At 35.1% G+C, this 23,093-nt stretch overlaps 1 protein-coding gene across 1 annotated transcript in view; it reads left to right on the top strand.

The window, feature by feature from the left end:
- The window catches only part of LOC148952516 (vesicular glutamate transporter 1-like), a 71,924-nt gene that overhangs the window by 25,147 nt on the left and 23,684 nt on the right, over window positions 1-23,093 (top strand). Inside the window, exons 5-8 of the mRNA XM_089089218.1 lie at window positions 6,364-6,650; window positions 13,078-13,321; window positions 14,941-15,068; window positions 19,800-19,967. Of these exons, the coding sequence (XP_088945344.1) occupies window positions 6,364-6,650; window positions 13,078-13,321; window positions 14,941-15,068; window positions 19,800-19,967 (827 nt within the window). The remainder of the gene's footprint in view (window positions 1-6,363; window positions 6,651-13,077; window positions 13,322-14,940; window positions 15,069-19,799; window positions 19,968-23,093) is intronic.

Genomic DNA, 23,093 nt, shown 5'->3' with positions numbered 1-23,093 from the left:
ATCGTGATTTAAAATATACTTCTCCCTTAAAAAGTTTTGTTTAATTTATCCTACAAAGAAAATTCTACAAACATTGAAGAAAAGTTTAATTACTCTCGTATATCCTGGAAAAGTCATTGGTAAAGAAAACTCAACAAGATTGGAAAGCCTCGGCAAAATCGAAAAGCGATTTATCGTCTAGTCCAACTTAATCGACATTCAAAGGGGTTTCTAGGGGTGATTTCTCCCCTTCTTTCTAATCGGTTACGCATCAACTGAAAAAATCCAGAATCAAGACAGGCATGATTGATGTCCAATTGCTTCCCTGTTTATTGAACCTTTTTAGATAAACATCCACGAACGGAAGGAATAGAAAGCAGTTCAATGTAATGAAAAGTTCCGTTAATACAAGGCACGAAAAGTGGTTTTGAGTGGAGAATCCTGTCCACGACTTTTGTTAACTTTCAGAGATTAAAGCTTGGCGCGGAACAAACATAAAATGTGTACAAGCGATAATTCTAATATATAATTTATATGTTCCCTAGCTTCTACTGTTTTAATATATTTCTGGAAAATAGGGTGCTAACTAAATACGACCTCAGCCCCCTAAAAAACTTCCAGTACCCATGTCTGGCGAACCAAGTACACATAGGGACTTTTACCACTGCTTAAACCAACAAACAAAAATACCAGAACTTCGTAAGATTTTCTTTATTTTCCATATAGATATTCAGTATTCCATTAAAAATTAAGATATTCAACATTAACCATCAAATACACACACAGAAACACAAGGGACTATGGCCGAGAAAGCAGGGAGAAAAAAATAAACAAATAAAAACAACAAAAGTAAACAACAACAAAAAATAAAAAATAAAAGAAACGCACATAATGAAAACTGTTTTGCCTTTAGCTAGGCAGGCTACGTGCTACGTGTCTTTAGTGGATTCCTACCTACGTTCCAAGTTTGAATCTTCTAATTGAATTCCTGCAGACGTTTTTGACACAGATAACAGTTGCGTATTGGGATCTATCTTCTCGTGGTCATGATTTGGGACTAAAGAGGCTCTAGATTCTGCATAGATTATGTAAAAAAAAAATAGTTTTTTTTTCAAATGGGTGACACTTAAGACTTAAAATGAACTAAAATTAGTCCCTAAATAATTTTGAGTAGATTTTTTCCTTGAATAATCGTGATAAAAAGCTTCAAACTTTAACTTCGGCCTAAAGAGTGGGCTTGAGAGGGAGCAAGCGCCCCTCATATATAGAATAATTTTTGCTCGTTTAAGTCTTAATGCTGCTCTTAACTTTCATTTGGGGCCATTTCACTCCCTTCATGATTTGAAGAAGGCTACTGCTCCCAAAAATCCCCGTATGTACCTATATATCAATAAATGCAATTTGATCGGTAGGGCCATATATTGGTAGTGAAAAATTTGCCTGGAGATTAACACAATTTGTGTGGTACTTAATTTCTTGTATATAGTAGGCTAACAAAGAACTAAAGCAATCGAATATATTTGAAAAAAAGTTATTGGCTATCTTAGCTAGCCACTCACTGAAAAAAAGTTAAAAAAAAATGTTGAAAAAACAGTTAGCCAGGACGAGTTTGAAACTGAGTTCAATTCACGAAAAAAAGAGCATAGATAGGAAACCGTTGTCCTTTTTTTCGTAAATGGAGCAAATTTTCTTAGGGTTATAGATTTAACTGAATAACTTCAAACTTAACGAATTTCGTGTCTTTGGATTTACCATTAAAAGTTGATACTTTTAATTTATCAATTGCTATCAAAACGGTTTTTTTAAGTTCTGGCTACTGTTAGGAAGAGTCGCTCCTTGTATTTCGTTTCTGCATAATTTATAATTGTAATTTATGGTGTGGCAAGCCCAACTGGATCAAAGCTCAGGCTTCAAAGGTCTCCACAACTCAGATGGTCTAGCTTGCAGAGTCAAACCAATGACCCCACCCCAAGCCAGGACTTAGCAACATCAATACTTGAACCGGCATCCTCATGGACACATAATTGCAAGTCCAGTGTGCCATCCAATTGGCTAGGTATGGTTTAAAAAGGGATTTCCCACCAGCGCTTTAATCAAGTAAAGAGCAGCTTTTGGTAGTGTCAAGTGCTTTGAACTCTTATCTTTCAAAGCTAAAGGAGAGCCTTTTAGCCATTGTACTGCAGGAACTTGCTTTATAATTGTTTAATATATACAAAGTAAACATAAAACCCAGCATTTCTCTTCCATTCTCTTCCATTTCTTAGCATTTTATGCTTGTAAGAATATGAACATAATCTTCAAAGTTACTAAGGTTACAACTTACACTTTTTTTTTTTTGTAATAAGAAGGGGTTCATCACCGCACAGAGCGTATAGTTAAGCTAATCACAAATGAAGTAGATTAAAGAATAACTTATATACCTCCCTCCATACTCTTTCCTATATTTACCATAGTGCTCACAGAAAAAAAAAATTATGTGCAAAAATACACTTTTTGACGCATCAAGCATCCTCTCCCCATACACGTAATAAATCACTAGCCCTACACCATGGTACCAAATGCCCAATTATACACTACCGTATAAAATTTTATTAAATGTGAAGTTAATCAACTTGGTTAAATGAAGGCTTCATAAGGAACGCAATAGCGCTACCTCAGTAAAGAACGATGTTGACACAATGTATTATTTATTTTTTGGTTTGTTTTAGATCAGGACACTTCGTATAGAAAGAGTTGTCGTAGAAACTTCGAAAAGGGCTCATTCGATAGGAAATTGAGACGAATAGTACCCTTTTTAATGGTCAAAAATGATTGGAAGGCAAAAAGACCCCCCCCCCACTCCATCTCGCCCATAATTTCCCCAAACACATCCAATGAAAATTTTGAGATAACCATTTTGTTCGGCGTAGTTGAAAGGTCCAAATATTATGTCTTTGAGGATGAGTACCCCCCCCCCCCTCCCTCAGCCCTCAGGGCAAGATTTGTAAGTTATGCCCTAGGGGCATATAAGGCTTTTCTATAGAAAGGGTGGTCACATAAACTTCGGAGGGGGATCTATGGATTGGTAACCAAAAGTTCTAGTGCCCTTTTTAAGAGTCAAAGTGATCGGAGGGCAGCTACCCCCCAAGCACGTCGCATTTTCCCAAAATGTATCCAATAGAAATTTTGAGATAGCCACTTTATCCAAAATAGTCCAAAGATAATACGAAAAGACTTTTGGGGTTGAAACAAACCCCCAGAGCCTGAGGTCAAGGAGGGGCAACAACTGGAATTTCAACAGTTTCAGCAAACACGGATTTTCCTTCCTAGATTTTGTCCTGGCCCTCCTTTGGAAAATCTATCCTCTAAGGTTTTTACATCCAAGGAGCTAAGTATTCTTTCAAAAGGACCAAAATTTGCAATGCTCAAACACACGTAAATACATCAGAAATTATTACGGGCGTGGAGTCCCCTATTTTTAGCTCTCATGGTGAAGCCGAAAATCCAGAAATACTCAGAGTTGAAATTGTAAAGAGTATTCTTGATTATAGGTCATCCTTGTGACTTTCAACTCAATCAGAGGAAGAAATTAAAATCCTCCGAAACTTGAAAAAAGACAAAAACACAGTGATTACGAGAGCGGACAAGGGAAACACAGTTGTAATTATGAATTATGCAGATTATGAATTAAAAGTTAACACCCTTTTAATGGATAAAAATACTTAAAAAGAAATAAAAATTGATTCCATGGACAAATACACACAGCAGTTGAGAAAAGAACTACTAATTTTAAAAGATAGTAGACTAATTACCCCTCAAATGTAGAGAAAATCTTACCCCAGAGATTGTTCAGCCGTAAATTTTTAAGGTCGGCCAAATTCCATGAGAAAGATATTCCGTCACGGCATATTGTAGCACGTTATAGTTCTCCAGCTACGGGTATAGGAAGTTTCTTAGCCACCATTTTTAAGCCTTTTTTAAGCACAGAGAAATCCTATATAAGAAACTCCATAGATCTTGTTGAGAAGTTACAAAATCAAAGTACAACAGAAAATACTATTTTATCTAGTTTTGATGCAGTTGCTATTTACACTTCTTGCGATTTCCATAAATGTGAGCAGGCCTTAACCAAGACCTTAAGCCAAGACCAGATAGTCCAAGTAATTGAGAGGCAAATGTTTCAATGGCTGAGGCACGGGTAAATGGCAGGAGTATGAATGACTCTCTTATTGGACACATACTTGTCAGGTTAGTTTTTGGAAAGGCATACCTGCCTAGAGTCTTAAAAGAAAATTAGAGGAAAATTCAGCTTGGTCGGATTACAAAACTTTGGAAATTGATACGATAATGACCCTTCTTCGTCTTTGCAACAAGTTCTCCTCGTATTTTAAATTAAGAAAGATAATTTTCCTTCAAATCATGGGCCTATCCATGGGCACTGTCTTGTCTCCTTATTTGGAAAATTTTTACATGGATTTCATATAGTCTGCTTTGAATAGTTTCCACTTAAAACACTCTACCTGGTTTCCTTTCGTTGATGATATCCTTTCTATTTGGGAACATGGACAAGACTCTCTAAGCAATTTTTTGGCACATTTGAACTCTTTTGATTCGAATCTCCAGTTCACAATGGAACTCGAAGATTCAGGTAAGCTGCCTTTCTTGGACGTTTTGATTATAAAAACTGCTCCTAGCCTTGAATTTTCTATATACACGTTAGGCATGCACACCCGCTATACTTTACCCCCCCCCCCCCTATTTTGCAAATATATAGCCCAAATTTGTTTATAAAGTATTATATTTGTATCATACTTAGGTATATAGGTAGGGGCTATATCACACAAGTACCCTTTTTTTATACCTCTAAAATAAAACAAAAATTCCCGCAAAAGATATAGTTTTAGGTGTCTCATCCCTATTATGTCTAACAACACTGTAATAAATGAATTTTATATGGCGTTATGTTACATGCCGTTATATGTAATGATAAAATTTCTCTATTTAGAAAGTGAATAAATTTAGTTGAATTCAAAAGACGGTAGCTTCAAAAATCATTATCGTTGTCGTTCCCTCTTCACCAGGTTTTTTTAGCTTCTTCGTGCTTCTTCTAGGAAAAATCCAGCTGAATATTTTATCTAACCGATTTTAAGAAACGGATGATTGATAATCATTACTAAAAAAACATCGGTTTAGAGATGACAAGATTAAAATTTGACGCCAACCCTAGAGTTTGAATTTTTTTTCCACTGTAGTTAGATGTCATTTTAAAAATTAAAAATAAATAAATTTTTTACTTTCATAAAATAAATAAAATATAAAATAAAAAAAACTGTAGCGGGTAAAACTATTAAATCTGACATAGAAAAATTAAATAAAAATGGCCCTAATGTTTAAGCTTCACGTCTACCTTTAGACGATAAAAATGTTTCAGAGAATGAAAAGATTCGTTTTCATCGATCTGATTTTCTCTAACGCAGAAAATTTATTTACTTCCAATGAAATATTAATAAACCCCAAATTCCTGCAGCATAGAAAGAACTTCTTTGGTTTACGATTCAAAGGAATCTCAGTCTTACTGCGCCACGGTAAGTAATGAGAAGAACTGAACAAAATTAATATGACTAGAGAGTGGATTAGATAATGTGGGTTGTAGGGTATGGTAGGGGTTGTAGGGTATGGTAGGTATAGATTAGATAATGTGGGTTGTAGGAAATGGTAGGGGTTGTAGGGTATGGTAGGTACAGATTAGATAATATGGGTTTTAGGGTATGGTAGGGGTTGTAGGTTATGGTAGGTATAGATTAGATTATGTGGGTTGTGAGGTATGGTAGGGGTTGTAGGGTATGATAGGTATAGATTGCATAATGTGGGTTATAGGGAATAGTAGGGATTGTAGGGTATGGTAGGCATAGATTAGATAATATGGGTTGTAGGGTATGTAGGGTAATCCTAACTTTTCCTAAATTTCTTGGGACCTTTACAAGGTCAGCAAATTCTAAACACGTTTTATTGTGGCAAATGGAATGCATTTCATCTTACTGGAACCCCAGGAAAAACTTTATCTATAGTTGCTTTTTACCCCTTTAAGACATGTAGGCCCTAAAGCACTTCACCCAAATTTTGGGGGAAAATATTAACTTTTGAATGACTATGTACACTTTTAAGCATTAAGTTAAATAAATAGGTCCATAAAATTTGGTTTATTCTCACAAGAAAAAGAAGTTTTACTTAAATACTGGAAAATTATATACGCTTTAGGCTATTTAGGATACTGGTCTGCTGACATCATACCTTTTTAGTGCTAGGCCTGTAAAGTAAGCTTCCCTGTTTAACTGCAGCCCCGTTTTGGCAGTCTGGCTACAACCAAAAGATACTGAGATTAAAATTGTTCTTATATTATTCTAGGAGCTGCTGGAATTATTTGGTATATTTTTTGGTACTGGCTGTCATTTCAAAAACCATGTCTTCATCCCACAATATCTGCAAGAGAAAGACTGTACATTGAAGATTCACTAAAAGACGTCAATACGTCAACGCCTACATTGAGGACAACTCCCTGGAAGAAAATTTTCACTTCAATGCCTGTGTATGCCATCATTGTTGCAAACTTCTGTCGTTCCTGGACTTTTTATCTGCTGCTCACACAACAACCAACCTATTTCAAACAAGTCTTTCATTTCGAAATTGCTAAGGTAGGTCAAAATTAGCCACAGCTAGGTAGCAAAACTAAGTAAATACACTATAAAATAGGTGAAACTATAAAATAAAATTACTAGTGTCGAGTTTACTATTTAAAAAAGATTAAAAAGGATTGGAAAGCTCTTTGAGTGCATTCACAATGTAAGCTCTGATTTAAAAAATAGGGGCGTAAAGTTCTTAACGTACCACATATGTAAAATGTGCTATATGTGCTATATATGTGCTAAAGTCACAGCTGTTGCTATGTTGCAAACGGTATGTTTCAGACTGAACGTCAATGAATTAAAACTCAATGAATACGTTAAAGCTCAGTGAATTTTAAATGACGTAAAAGGGACATGTATGTTATCTCAGGGACATTTAATTAAATTTAGAAAGGGGTGCACATCACTTCTTTTTTTCGAGGGCAACTGCCAATTTTTACCCAAAATTCAAAGAAAGATGCAGCTAATGCAGCTCTAGGAAACTTTGTTTTCTTGCAGTATTTTGATGAAAAATGTCCACTGTATTTATCTGCAACTATCACAAGGGCTTCACTGAGGGTGGGGTATTCTTTTCTAGATTTTGAAAAATATCTTTTTCAGTATTTTCATTGAATCTTTTTTGGTATTTTGTTTGTGAAAAGAAACATTAACCCTATACCACTCTAGATTTTAAAAACCATATTTTTTGCCCATCCTCTAGATTTTTGTGAACTAACGCCACTGAACCAGTAATGTAACAGTTGGATAAAACAAGAACAAAACAATTCCTACAAAAGAGAACTTATTCAAGGCAGTAGCAAAAAGACTCCAATAAAACTAACTGAATAGTTGTCTACGTCATAAATTCATATTTAATCTTCTTAAAACAACTGCATGAAGTCATACAACGAGTACCCAAAGCCAACCGGAACGGAACCGAAAAGTTTCAATTAGCATGGGTGGTGAATTTCACACATTGATTTGTTAGCCCTACCCTCTTTTGTTTCCCGGCTGGGGGATCGAAGTGAACCTTCCAGGTTTTTTAAGGGGAATGGGGAAAGGGACCTTTACTTTTGTTTTTAGGGAAATAGGATAAAGTGTTAAGTCTTTGGTCATCACAAAATTTTTGGATATAATCTCATTCATACAGTAAAACTGTTAATACAGTAAGACATTTGTGATTCCCTATGGTCTTTTTATTGAATTAACTTCATAATCGGACTTGAATTTGAAAATAGTTCACCTTGAACTTGGATTACATTATTTGACCTACATAATAGATTGACCTACTACATATATATTTTGATTGGAATACTCGACCGTCCCTGGCTATGATAATTAGATTGTGCAATGACCGATCAAAATAGGAAAATTATTTTAAACCCATTACTGAACTTTGTCACGAGATCTATGCTTGATGGTGCGAAAATTGATCTGATTATCGGAAAAGCTGTAAGTTTTTTTGATCATGGTACTATTATCAGTGCTAAAGAGTTTCTGTATAAAGAGCTGAATATTCAGAGCCGGTGTGTGAAAAATGCAAAGGATGAAGATAATGTATTTGATATTTGTAAACAGTTAAATCAGGCGGAAAAGGATAATTTGCCTGTTCCCACTTTTGTTCTATTCTCACCTTCTGAAACACCAATAATCGGAGAGGCAGTCTTGGCTACTTTAGTCTCGAAAGTTAATGAACTCTCTCAGAAAATAGATGGCTTTTTAGAGAATGTGACGCATTCAGGCCCTATTTGTCCAGCAAAAATTGATATCAACGTAACAATTAACCCTGCCCCAGTTCCTACGGTTTCTGTTATACTAAAAAACTGTACTGCAAAACTGACCTCACCTAATGCTCGTAAGGACTTCGTCGATAAACTTTGCCCTGAGGCCTCAGTTGAAATAAGTGAACTTAAAAAATCGACTTCGGAATGGAGACTTGTTGTTAAGTCAAAGCGTGCAGCGAATAAAATTGCCGAGAATGCTAAAAACAGTACCTCAGGCATCTCGGTGAGTGTGAAATCCCCACTGTTTATATGGATCCTGAAAGGTGTACCGATCGAATACGATGAGAATCAAGTAAAATCTCATGTACCAAATTGCGTGAAAGTTTCACAGTGCGGAAAGTCCCGAGTGTTCAAGGTCTACTTTGAGTCAAAACAAAACCTGGATCAGTTCTTAAAAGTTTCTGTGAAAGTTGGCTACGAAAAGCTTTCTGCACAAGTATTTGCATATCTCCCAAAACGTTGTTTCTCGTGTCATAAGACTGGACGTCTGGCCTCGCAGTGCTCCAATCGGGCACTCTGCTGACGCTGTGAATCATGCAATCGCACCTCGAACAATGCCTTTCAATGCTCGGAAAAAAATGTTCTGTCTAGAATGTGAAGTTGCCGGCCATACTTGTTACAGTGTAAAGTGTCCCAATAACAACAGTGAACGTGCAAAGCCCATGGTATGACATGGATGTGTCTACTACTACGCAAGCTGTACTTTCGTGGAATATTAATGGTGGACTTTTAGTCAAAATTCCTGTGATAAAAGGTTTGCTTTCTTGTGACGTACTGTACTTTAAAGAGTATTTTTTTACGAGTCATAGTTTAGGCCTTCTGAAAATTGACAATAATTTTACTAGCTATTCGGTGCCCGCTAAACGATCCGCTTCTAGTGGCCACCCCTCGGTTGGTATTGCGATGCTTGTTAGGACCTCGTGCCGGTCGAGTATTTTTTATTCATGTGATTTTTTTCTTGCTGTCCGTGTAAAAGAGTATGTTATTGTAAACGTCTATCTCCCAACAGATTATCGCAATAACTGATCGGAATTTTTATTTACTTCTGCGTGTGAGAAACTAGGGTCTTGCCTTTCAAAGATTCGCCTGTTAGGTAAGTGTTGTATTGTCATAGGAGATTTTAACTGTAATTTAACTGACACCTCGTGATTGCGTACTTCTATTTTGTCTGGTATTTTTGATGATTGGCTTAGGATATTGCCGAAAGATCTTGATTACACTTACACACACCATTCAAGTCACGTATCGAACCTTGACCATGCAGTTTCTTTTTATAAATCTCCAAGTGTCACCTGTTCACGTCGTTACTGATTTCCAACTATCAGACCACCTTCCAATATCTGCATCTATTTATTTTTCCTCTGCTCAGTCTACTCCCACTACACAACCACATCAGCCCCACGCCCAATTTTACAGGGATTGGGAAAATATCCAAGATGACCTTTTTGCTGCAGTAACTAATTCTGTCCTTCATAAAATTCAAGCTCCACCGCAAATGCTCATGAAAAATCTGGAAGCTGATGTAAATGAAATACGGATTTTGCTAGATATTTATCTTGCACATATTTTACATGCTCTGTAATGCGCAGAAAAATCGATCATACCTCTTAAACGTATAAGTCTGGTTGTCACAAAGCACTGGTCCAGTAATCCGAGCCTAGTTGAAGCTTGGAGAAAATCCAAATTTTGGTACCATTTGTGGCTCCAGTGCGACCGTCCTCACTCTGGCTGGGTTTCTGACATTCGTCTTTCTACCAAAAGAAAGTTTGCAAGAGAACTATGTATCCACATAAACCAAATAGTTGAAGAGACATCCCAGTAAGCTTCTCTGTCCCAACCTTCCTTCTGGAGAAATGTATCAAGAGATCCTCCTAGGGTCCACCTATCTGCTCAAGTTATTCCTGATTCCGAATGGAATTCATACTTCTCTGCTGAATTCTCCCCACCAGATGCCGCCCTACAGTCCGAATATGAAGATAAGCTTGATAAATTTCTGTCTAGGTGTCCAACCGACAATTGTGTTGTTTCAGCTGATTCTGTACTGCGAGCAATCCAACGCCTAGAGCGTAAGAAATCTTCTGGCTTCGATAAAATAAGCGCTCTTCACATTCTGCATGGAAGCGAGCTGCTGGTAAACCATATTGCTCTTTTGATGCATATGATTGTCACGCAAGGATTTGTACCTTCTTCTTTCTAAATCGGAGATCTCACTGCAAGTCCATAGAAAGGTAAACTCCCTACACAGTGCTCCTCCTTCCACCCTGTAACACTGGCTACTACCTTCTGTAAGCTTTTGGAACTTCTGTTCATTGACCAACTGAACGCAAAATGCTATGTTCCACCTAACCAATTTGGATTCCAGCCACGTCTCGGTTGTGCCCACGCTTTGTCGGTTGTGGCAAACGCATTGATCGATGCTGATGCATCAGGTGAAACTCTCGTGTTGGCTGGGCATGATGTTCGTAAAGCGTTCGACTCTCTCATTCACGCCGCTGTGCTACTCCATGCAGCAAAACGTAGAGTGAGCCCCTCATATATCAGAGCCCTTCGAGACATGTATTATCGTCTTAAAGTTCGCCTAATACTTCACCCATTAGCTAAAGTTGACGGCTCTCAAGTCTATGCACCAACCCCTAATATTTTTGTCAATGTTGAAAAAGGTACCCGTCAAGGTGCTGTTTCTTCCCCTTCACTCTTCAATAATGGAGTTCTTGATGCACAGTCAGCTGTTCCCACATCATTCATCCTTACTGGTCTTGATTTATCTCTCGTATGTTATGCAGACGACTTTCTGAATTTGAGCCGCACTATCCAGCGCATAAGCGAGATTTTTGCAACGCTACAATCTGAGTATGCAAAACTAGGTCTTCAGTTCAATGCTGAAAAGTCCGAAGTTGTAATCTTCAATTGGAAGCAAGCTTTGGCCAGGGACATTCCTCTCGGTAACAATAGGATTAATCCAGTAGATCATATCACCTACCTCAGTTTTCCCATTGGTTCGTCAGTAATGCACACGTGACAACTATTAATTGCTCACATTGAGTGTAGAGTTGGGTTATCATATGCTTCTTTTGTAGCTAATAAGTTACGGTTCAACCGGCATCTTCTCTCGAAACTTTTTAACTCTTTCGCTCTACCACATTATTTGTACATATCGACGTTTTGGAAAATGCTCACAAATTCTGACAAGTCAAAAATTCGTTCAGTTTTCTTCCGATTCGCAAAATATCTTTTACGTTGTCCATCTTGGACGCGCAATTCTTATCTGAGTAGAAAATTCAGCATTGTTGACCCCATTATAGATGTGGAAAAGTAAATTGGTGCTTATAATTCCCATTTAATGAAGTTGAATCATCCCTGGTCGTCAATATTAACCCATTAGTTAAGATGTATTTGTTGTGTTTTTTTTTTTTTGTTTTTTTAAGTTTTTGTTTTCGCGTTTATTGTAATTTCTGCAGTTTTTAAACTGACTGATGATTTAGTATATTTTAGTATTAGTCCAATTTAAGTGACGCTGGTTATTCTCAATTTTGGTGTCAATTTTTTGTGATAATATATTGCGTATATTACTAATAGTAGAGTTGTTTATTAATTATCGATTCTTTTAAGCATATTGCTTTAAGTAAAGTTGTAGAAGGATCCGTGATTGAATAATTTCCTTGTTTCTGGTATTTATGTATATCGGAGTAAATGAATCATTTGTTGAGAGTGATCTGAGTTCAAGACCAGCGGGCGCAAGTGTCGTTTAACTGTTTTTACCGTTTCTTGTCATATTTACACAAGTTAATATGATTATCTACAGTATATCTTTTTTAATCCACCTTCGATTGTTTGGTTTTTTTTTTGTGGGGTATTTTTTTACCAACTATGGCTTGATGCAATGATGTTAAGATTATGTATGTTTTTCCAGTATTTAGGAGCCTAAAAAAAAAAACAGAAACTTGTTGCATATTTACAGAGCAGTGTATAATTGGGTTTTTATTTCTCATTTTGTTTAATTTGTTATAAGTGCTGATTTACATTTTAGCTCCAGCGTTCGTCAATACAAAACACATGTATAACTCCTAATTTTATGTGTTTTTCTTTTTCTTTTTTTTTTTTTTTTGCTTATTGCTCCGTCTTTTCCTTTTTTGTATGACGGGTTTTCGAATAAATAATAATAATACTGGTAATAACAACTTATTGCAGCAACAAGCTACTTGAGGCCAACACAGCTGCACACAATCCTCCTTTATCACAATCCATTCAAATTTTCATGCTTCACACCTCGTAATGAGTATAAAATTTCCTATAATTTTTTTTTTCTTTTGACTTAGTTCTACCTTATTCGGGACGATCTGATTTTCCTTTTTCTACTTTATATTAATCTTTCTTAATTTTAGTTGGTTAAAGTATAATTTTTACGTTTTTTTTTCTTCTTGAAAGAAATTAAGTATGCATTTCGTTTTAAAGAGTTGAAATAAAATATTACCATGGTTTAGTTTTCTTTTTTGATTTGCAATTGAGTTGATAATTTTTTTTTCTTCTGCTATAGTTATGTTGCTTTTGTCGTTTTGTTAATATATATTTTTTTAGTTTTTTCGTTTTCATATAAACTTTGTTTTTTTTTTAAGTTGTTCATAACGAACTTTTAAATAAATTATCAAATATTGACACTATTTTTCTGATTTTAGGCGGGAGCTCTATCAGCTCTTCCGCATCTTCTTATGACGATGGTAGTTCCCCTTGGAGGCCAACTTGCAGATTTTCTTCGCACCTCTGGTATTCTATCAACAACAAATGTTAGAAAACTCTTCAATTGCGGTGGGTTCGGGATGGAAGCAGTTTTTCTTCTCGTCGTAGCCTATTCTAGAAGCACAGCAGGTGGAATTTTTGCTTTGACTTTGGCTGTGGGCTTCAGTGGCTTCGCTATATCAGGTATTCTAAATTCTATAGCACTAATTAAGGATATCAACTAAGTAAAGGACTAAGAACGACCCATAGTAACCAGGAATTTAAAAATGCGTTCAAAAACAAATATCTGGTGAAAATAATGCCATTTATAGCTGATTCAGGAATGGTAAGAATTATTCCGATTGCTCTTAATAGTAACCTCTTACTAGGTTATAGCTACAACCACGAAAGTTCGTTGTAAAGACAAATATAACAGTAAATTCGAAAAATAGCCTGAAAACTTCAGAATGGCGTGGAATCGAAAAAAATATGTTATTAGAAAGGCAAAACAACGAAAAACCCTATTTGTATGTGTAGTCTTTTTTCTGACGTGTCTTTTTTTTCTCTTGACCACTTGTGAGGCACTGGAACATCTTACAGAGCTGCTTAAGAACTTATCTAGGAGCGAATAGTTATATCTACCTGCTTATAAATACAAAAACCATTAAGCCAAAAGTTTGCAGTTTTTGACCAAAAGAATCATCTTCATATGCACGATGATGCCAAATTTGGAATTATTTAATGCTCCCCACAAAGAGGAGCAAAGGGACCCTTCCCCCCATTTGTGTCTGATCATTCAGTTGAAAAGAATCCTATAGTTGCAGTGTGAAGTGGCGTAATTTTAACATTTCTTTTCAATTAAAAACGAATTAAAAATATTAATTAATGAATAAAACTTTTAATAAGACAGTGAAAAGAAATTATGCAAATAAAAATGATAAAAGTCTGAATATATCGTCTTTAAATCCGGAAGCCTTTATCAACGGAGAAAAAATAACTGAAACAAACCTAGAAAATTCTAAGAAAAAAGCAAACCAACGCAAAACACAACAAACGATCAGCCAATTCGTTGAATTTTTTTACTCTCCGTGACAATGTCATGCAAATTCCTTACGGTGTTAGGCCACTTTTGGTTGAACAACTGACACGCGCACCTTCTCCACCCCACATTGCTGTAAGCTTATCGCCTGGCCAACTCCAAAGAGATCTATAAGGATATTAAGTCTTTTTCATATTATTATTTTTGCCGAATATGGAGAGTCCACCCTTCCTCTTTCCCTCTTTCTAGATAAGACTTTCTATGATGGAATCATCTTGACTTTGAGTTTGTTTCCAAGTCATCTTATAAGCTACTCTTTCATGATGTAAATACCAAGTTTTAACTTGATATTTAATGATATTTAACGTCTATAGCTTGATATTTAAAATAATATTTAATATTTATAAATTCGATATTTTACTTGATATTTAATATTTATAACTTAATATTTAAATTTATATTTAATATTTATAAATTCAGTGTTTAAGTTGATATTTAATGATATTTAATATTTATAACTTGGTCTTTAAATTTATATTCAATATTTATAAATTCAATATTTAAGTTGATATTTAATGATATTTAATATTTATAAATCCGACACTAAAACTCAAATTTGAAATAATCTAAAGGAAAGCTTTGATTATAAACTGAAGCACTTACCACTTTGTATTATCTCTATCTCTTATCTCTTTTATCTCTTATCTCTTTTATCTCTTATCTCTTTTATCTCTTATCTCTTATCTCTGTATTATCTCTTATCTCTATTTGCTATCTTTTTCAGGCTACAATGTGAACCATTTGGACATAGCTCCAAGATATGCCAGTATTCTTATGGGTATTTCCAACGGTGTAGGAACCCTCTCAGGAATGCTTTGCCCCATAGTGTCCGACAACATTGCTGTTCACGGAGTAAGTTCACTTGGATAATAAGAATCGGATTGTTTTCTTGGAATATTTATATTTTATATGTTTGTAAATTAATTAATAGCATTCAAATTGACACTTAATATTATATCAAAATAAGAGCTGTAGTATAATTATTCCTTAAATTAAGTATAATGTAACACTCATTCTCATTCTACCACATTAATCAATAACAACTATTGAATTTGTATAGCATTACTCTGTCTAATTATTGAACATAAAGAATTACTGTCTCTATAAAAAAAAATCGCAATTGTATTGTTATTAAGCCGACCAAGTAGTATTACAACTAAATGCTGGCTATTTCAACCAAAAAATCTTCGATACTACGGCGCTATCTATATTATGTTCAATTCAGAAATGTTTCCCGAAAAAGAAGTTTTTCAAAGGAAAAAAAGAGTAATATTAAAATCTACAACGAGCATAATTAAACTTATGCAATAATTAAAGCACAGAACAAGCAAAAATTCTGTTAATGAAAGATTACACTACAGAATAAATAAAAAACCATACCGAGTAACCACGTTAAACAAACAGAGAGCTTCACACACAAGAAAAATCCATTCATAACTTTACATCAAACAGTTCGTGGTAGCGAACTGTAAGTAAGGAGCGACCCGGCTCAATAGTAGCCGAAACTCTAAAAAAAGAAATTTTGACACAGATACATCAAAAGAATCAGATTTTTATGCTGATTTCAAATATGTAAAGAGCGAGGCGTTGATGAGGTGACAGCCCCTTTCACATATGGAATAATTTCTGTTTGTTTTAAGTTTTAATGCCGCTTCTTACTTTCAGTTAAAAAAAATGTTTTTTTTTATTTAATTACATTGAAGGCGCAAGGGTCTTTACTAAGGGAACACTCGAGCATTGCCTCTGACTACTCTAAATAGGGGCAGCTGCACATAAGTAAGGGTAGGTGAAAATAATTTCACCTCCGGTCTATAGAATAAGTCTCGGTACTTGTATGTTCATTCATTGATGCCTTGTAGAACCAGTTTTTTCGTTAGTTCCCTTCAGCGTAGCGTGAGACAAGACAAAAAGAAGTGACAAAATAGATGGAAAATATATGATTAGGGCTGTATATTTGCCTATTGAGTGGGGGGGGGGTTAAAGTATTTGGACAGTTTGAAGTTAGAAAACAATTCTTACTACATAATATGCAGAATAATTGTACCCAACACATTTGGCATGCAGACCTGCTTCTTATCGTCCCCCCCCCCTAATGTGCAAATCTATAGCCCAAATTTATTTTCTAAATTATTCTATTTTTATCTTACTTTGGTATATTTCATTAGGATTGAGCGTCAAAGAAATAAATATCTATATACACAAAGTACTATCCAAAAACAAGCATTTGACAGGGAAGGGTCGTTCTATTTGACCAAGAAAACTGTTCAACTAGATTAATCATTTACCTAGACATTTATAGCCTTTTGGGGGAGGGGCACCTATCTAAATATAAAGTAACTACATGCAAATAAGATATAAAATATAAAAATTATAGATCTCAGGACAAGAAAACTTTGATTTTCATGAGCTACCTAAATAAAACTTCTTTTCCCAGCATTCATTCTCTGTAAGTCGCTAGGATTCCTTCTGCTTTGAACCTAAATACCAACAAGAAACCGCTATGAATAAAATTTTCCGCTGTAAAGTTGTAATATTTAATATTTATTCGTAGTGAAGCTCTTATTAATCGAAAAAATGAAATAAACTGTCGCATGTCCATGTGCAATTAAATTGATTTACAGTTTTCTTGTAACTCAAAATTGTGCCGAAACAAGTTTTTTAGCCCAAATTGCCATATTTAAGATAATTTTCATCTATTCTTTAGTTTTCTTTCATATTTGACCTATAACTGACGATTGATAGCAGAATATTATTCACTAGAATTTTTTTTTGTTGATCTAAAAAATTTGAGTTGTAGATTTTCTTCACGTCTGACAATGAGGTATTAGTTGACCACGGGGTTTTACACTAGTTTAACAAGGAACGCAGTAAAGGAACATGTAAGCTACTGGACCCTTACCCTTTATATATAAAATCATAACTAGTAATTAAAGCATATTATGCTTAAAGTTATGTCAAAGTAAAATAAAAATTATGTCAAAGTTAAATTTATACATAATTAAGTCTAAAAGCCAATGCACAAACAATTTTGCTGGTCTATGTAATAATAGCTTACATAACTATCTAGTTGCATTGTTTATCGATCGGGTCTTTCAAACAGTTCGTGGTAAAAAACTATAAGTAAGGAGCGACCCGGCTCAAAAGTAACCAAAACTCTAAAATCATAATTTTTGATACAAATAGATACATCAACAGAATCGGATTTTTGTGCTGATTTTAAATATATAAGTTTCCTTAGGTTTATTTCAACCCATCAGAAGTTAAGAGCCTGAGAAAATTTGCCTTGTTTTCCAAAAAGAGAGGAAATACCCACTAAAAGCCAGAGAATCTTAATGAAAATCACACAATCAGATTCAACGTATCAGAGAACCCTACTGTAGAGGTTTCAAGCTCCTATCCTAGAGGTTTCAAGCTGTAATCCTAAGGGGATTACATGGGAGGAACTTTCCATGGAGGTATTTTTCATGGGAGAAGAGAATTTCCAAGAAGGGGCGTTGTATTTCCCAGCATTATTTAAAAAACAATCAGAAATTAAATAAAAACAAGTTTTTTCAGCTGAAACTAAGAAGCTACATTAAAACTTAAAACGAACAGAAATTATTATTTATATGAGGGGTTTGCCCCCTTGTTAATAAGTATAGTAAGTATGTATGTCAGCACTAGACCGTTAAGGTCCAAACCGGCAGTGCTGATCTCCGTTTCGTCGCCCTTCAGCCAGGAAGTGCAATGGGGGGCTGGGGCCAGCCATCCTGTGTTTCCCTTGTCAATACCATCCCTTGTCAATATCTCGCTCTTTACCCGCTCTTTTCAAAAGAGCTATTTATTCTAATTAAACGGCCTTTGTTATTCAGAGGTAATTCTTTTAGAATTAGAACAAAATTCAAACTTTAGCGTAAAGAGCGCAGTATTGATGAGGGGAAGACCTCCCTCATATCAAACAGTTCGTGGTAATGAACTGTAAGTAAGGAGCGACCCGGCTCAATAGTAACTGAAACTCTAAAAAACGGACTTTTGATATCGATAAATACATCAAAAAGTTCGGAATATTTGCTGATTTTAAATATATTTGTTTCATTAAGTGTAGTCCTAGCCATCAAAAGTTACAAGAAAATTTGAGAAAATTTGCCTTATTTTTGAAAAAGGAGGAAACACCCTCTAAAAGACATAGAATCTTAATGTAAACCACAACATGAGATACAGCGTATCAGAAAACCCTATTGCAGAGGTTTCAAGCACCTATCTGCAAAAATGCGGACTGTTGTATTTGACATGCGGACTGTTGTATTAACTTGTTGAGGGTTACGTGGGAGGATCTTTCCATGGAGGAATTTTTCATGGGAGGAAGAGAAATTCTTATGAAGGGGACGCCGGACTTCCCAGCAAAATTTAAAAAAATTATCAGAAATTAAATAAAAAATAAGTTTTTTCGACTGAAAATAAGGAGCAACATTAAAACTTAAAACGCACAGAAATTATTACGTATATGAGGGAGTTCGATTCCTCGTCAATGCCTCGCTCTTTATGCTAAAGTTTTTTTTTGTACTTTCAAAAGGACTCTTTATTCTAATTAAACGGATTTGTAATTCAGGGGTCATTCTTAAAGAATTGGAAAAACAAATTTGAACTTTAGCGTATAGAACGAGGTATTGACGGGGTGTCGAACCCTCTCATATACGTAATAATTTCTGTTTGTTTGAAGTTTTAATGTTGCTCCTTACTTTCAGTCGAAAAAACTTGTTTTGTTTTAATTTAATTCAAATAGGAGGCAAAACTTTTTATTAGCTTGAAAATATTTTCCCACAAAATCAGGGCTTTGGAAATAAGAAAATTTCAAAATAATCCATTGAATATTAAGATATTTCAATTGATTTGACAAATACTATGATCATATGAATTATAAACAAGGCCGTATCCAGGGGGGCTCAGGGTTTGACCCTCCCCCTTCACGTCAAAAGTTTGGGTCCAACCCGTAAAAACGTGACAAAAAACAACAATATAAACAAATGTTGATGCTTTTATAGGTTGTTGTAACCCCCCCCCCCCCCCCCAACAAAAATCCTGGATACGCCCTTGATAACAAAAATTGTAAAAAAAAATATTGAACGTCAAGGAAAACTCTTGTACACTTAGTTTATAATGTTGCAGGATATGCTGCGACATTTATGACTGAGTTGGAGGGGGGAGCACAAAATAAAAAAAATAGGTCAGTTATATGCAATATAAGAGATTATAGAAAAGGTCGTTGAAATCTCGACACTTCACATGTGATAGTCATGGTGTCCAACCTTCCCCTCTCTCCTTCTAATGCCTGGTCATCTCCTCTATCTCCTCTAAGGCCTGGTCATTTGATAGATTATGCAACTTCTTCGTAAGCTTATTTTACGCAGTCTTACGAAAGCTTCGCAAGATTATTAATTTAATTTTTCTAGCTATAACATAAATAACATTTGCTATAATTAATATTGTATTACATTAGAAATGAAGTGCCAATTTTTATAAAAACAATTTTTCGTGGACAAAATAGCTGTTTTACCACCATCTATAGATTTTCCAATCTTATGATGACAATAATTTATTTTCCAGGCTGTGGAAGAATGGCAAACTGTGTTCGTGATAGCTGGAGTGATTCACTTTTTAGGGGTCATTTTTTATGCAATCTTCGCTTCTGGAGAGCTGCAGCCTTGGGCAGAACGTATTGAGGGTGAAACTGTCAAAATTCCTCTAAATAAAGAAAACGGCTTGCAGAAGCAGGTAAACTGTTATTATTAGCTATATTACTAACCAGGGTTGTCGTTTTCAAAATTTCGTCGGTTGAGAGTCAAGATTGTGATTGTTTACATCTGCTTTGTCATATTTACCACTATTAAGGAGTCAGTAAAAGGTTTTTTTCTTCTTTTTCTTAGTTTTGTCCAACAGGGTAATTCATATTTCTACCAGATTGGTAAAAATTGGTAAAAAAAAAAAAACACATTCAATTTACTTTCTTTTGTAGCTTTGACCTTAGCAACTGATCACATGCTATAGTGTCACTCATTTTTAGTCATTAAAATGGCTCTTGGGTAGTTTTTTTTTATTTTGTTCAATTGTCAAGGTTAGATTCACTTAAAGCATTACCGCTTCTCCATTCTTTTCGATAAAAGGGGCAAAAGTATAGGTCTTCGAATATCTGATACATTTTTTCTTATCAGGTATCTTCTTAGGCACCCATTGAGCGAAACATCTTACTTCATATTCTAGGTCATGAACTCAATGCAGATATCTATTACATTTGAAGTCCTCCAAATTGAATAATAGAATGTTCTTATAACATTCTTCTGTTAGGACCTTATCCGTTGGGATATTTTCTTTAACATAAAGTGCTTGCACGTCGAAAAACTACATATTTCTTGAATTTCCTATTGTACTTTTTTATTTCATAACCATTTTCATTGTATGGTCTTATGATTTTATCATAAAAGCCATTTCAATTTATAAAATTTAATGTTGCACTCAATCGTTTTTTATCATACTTGAACATATTATATTTGATATTCCATTTATAGATATATCGATCACTACATTATTATAATAAAAAATGTTATAATAAAAAATGTCACTTCAAAAACGATGCCACATTCAATTTACTTTCTCTTCCCTATTGAATTTCCTATTGAATTTCCCTATTCAATTTACTTTCTAATTTCCAATTGAATAAGCATTTTTTTAAGAGAACAAAACAGGTTAATTTAATGGATAATTCGTGAGAAATAGACGATGGCCATTACGTAATAAATATTTATTTGTTCCATATATAAATGAATATATCAATATTCATATATATATAGATGAATATATCAATTCAATATACTCGGAGTCAATTACACCGAACATTGTACCAACTGAAAAAATAAAAATACACAGACATAGTAATAGTCATAGCAGATATATTTTTGACAATTTCAACTATTGCCGAGAGGCCCTAGGAAATGGTGTTAAATGGAAACAAAAACTAAACCCTTTCAATCAACATAACTGAAAACCCTAAGAACTATAGATCTATAGAATTACAAACCCCAAGAATTCCTTGGGTAACAAGGAAGATTGTCCGCTCAGATTTCACTCACTTCGGAAATTTAAATAATTATTGTCAAGACATTCCATCAAAAAAAAAAGATTGTATAAAATTAAGAAAACAGTTTTTATGTAAATATATATATTTTTATTAATATTTATAAGGTTTATATACATTATAAAGTTATAACAAAATATCCGTAGCAAGGTACTGCGCTCAGAATACCTCGGGACCATTTACGTTGACAAAGATTACGACGTTTCAACTATTCCCAACCTAATTAGCGGTGTTTCCCAAGCCAAGAGCTTTGGAAATTCCTCAGTTGTCCAGCTCACGTTCACTACTAAGATTGACTTCGATCAGGCTCTCAAGTTTGGAATCAAAGTGGAATACACCATGTTTTCTGTGTCAAAGCCCCTTGTAAAGCCGCTGTAGTGCTATAAATGTCAAGGTTTTGGTCATCATGCAAACCAATGTCAGAAGGAAACTAAATGTAGAAAGTGTGCTTGTGATCATAGCTACTCCGAGTGCACCTCAGATGTGCTCAAGTGCGCCAACTGCGGATCCAACCATGCAAGTAACAGCTTTCGGGGCCCAAACCTAAAAAATGCAGCTCGTGGTACAATTCCAGACCAAGCTGCGCCGAAGAACTTAAATCGTAAACCGGCTCGATAAATGGCGAAGTACGTTTGTTCTGTCAAAACATAAACGGTGCTAGAGAAAAATTAGACACACTTCAAATAGTGTATGGTACTTTCGATATAATTTGTGTTAATGAGCATCTGCTTAATGAAAATAATAGTACAAGACTGATTACTTCTTCTGATCATCAGTATTTTATCTACTCAGCTAAAAGTACTGCGGGTCGACCCTCGGTGGGCTTAATGATAGCTGTTAGAAAAAAGGATAATTGTAATCTGTTTGAGTCTAATGATGTATGTCTTGCGGTAGAATTTAGTGGTTTTATTGCTGTTTGTGTTTATATGCCTACAAATTATAGAAATGACCGATCGAGTGAGAAGTTTGCGTCTGCCTGCTCGTCATTTTCGAAACTACTTGAAAGAGTAGCTCTTACCCGTAAATCTTGTGTTATTATGGGTGATTTTAATACGGACATTAATGATAATACCATTGGTCGCTCACAAATGTTAAATGCTACATTGCCGCAAAATTTCTGTTGTCTACAGAAAAATAGATCGTTTACCTATGTACATAATAGTGGTAGCACTTCTGATCTCGATTTCGTGTTTACTGATATGGGGGATCTCCAGCAGCAAACAGTTAATGTTTCTGACGACTTTCTTTTAAGTGACCATTTGCATCTTGAGTTTCATTTACCACTCAGTTCTTTTGAGACATATGCTCCCTCTAGACCCAAGTGGTTCACTAAACAGAACTGGAGTCGTATTAATATATTTACTTACCAGATGCTACTTGATTCGTACTTAGATAAGATAAGGGTTCCGTTTCATTTGCTCTCGCGGGTAAAATCTGACCGGCTTCTCCATTTGAATTGTTATTTGCTTGAATTGGTGCATAGTATGAAAATGGCTGCATCCGTTGCAGTTCCGTCGGAAAAAATAAAGCTGAATACCCGTAAGAGAGGCTGGTCAGATTTTCCTGGTTTGAAGGTGGAAAAGTCTCGCCATGTGTTTTGGAGACAAATCTGGGTTGATTGTGAAAGACCACGTTCAGGATAGGTTTTTAAAATTATGAAGTCGAGTAAACACCAATATCAAAAGAAGGTGAAATCTTGGAAAAGAAGTCGGGTTAAGGAGCTATCGCGGGAAATAAAAAATAATCCTCGTCAGCTATGGCGAGAAGTG

This window comes from Artemia sp. Qi Xiang Cuo, chromosome 5 (genome assembly GCF_049724085.1).
Source record: "Artemia sp. Qi Xiang Cuo chromosome 5, ASM4972408v1, whole genome shotgun sequence".
NCBI lineage: Eukaryota > Metazoa > Arthropoda > Branchiopoda > Anostraca > Artemiidae > Artemia > Artemia sp. Qi Xiang Cuo.
This window is presented reverse-complemented; position numbering and strand designations above follow the sequence as displayed.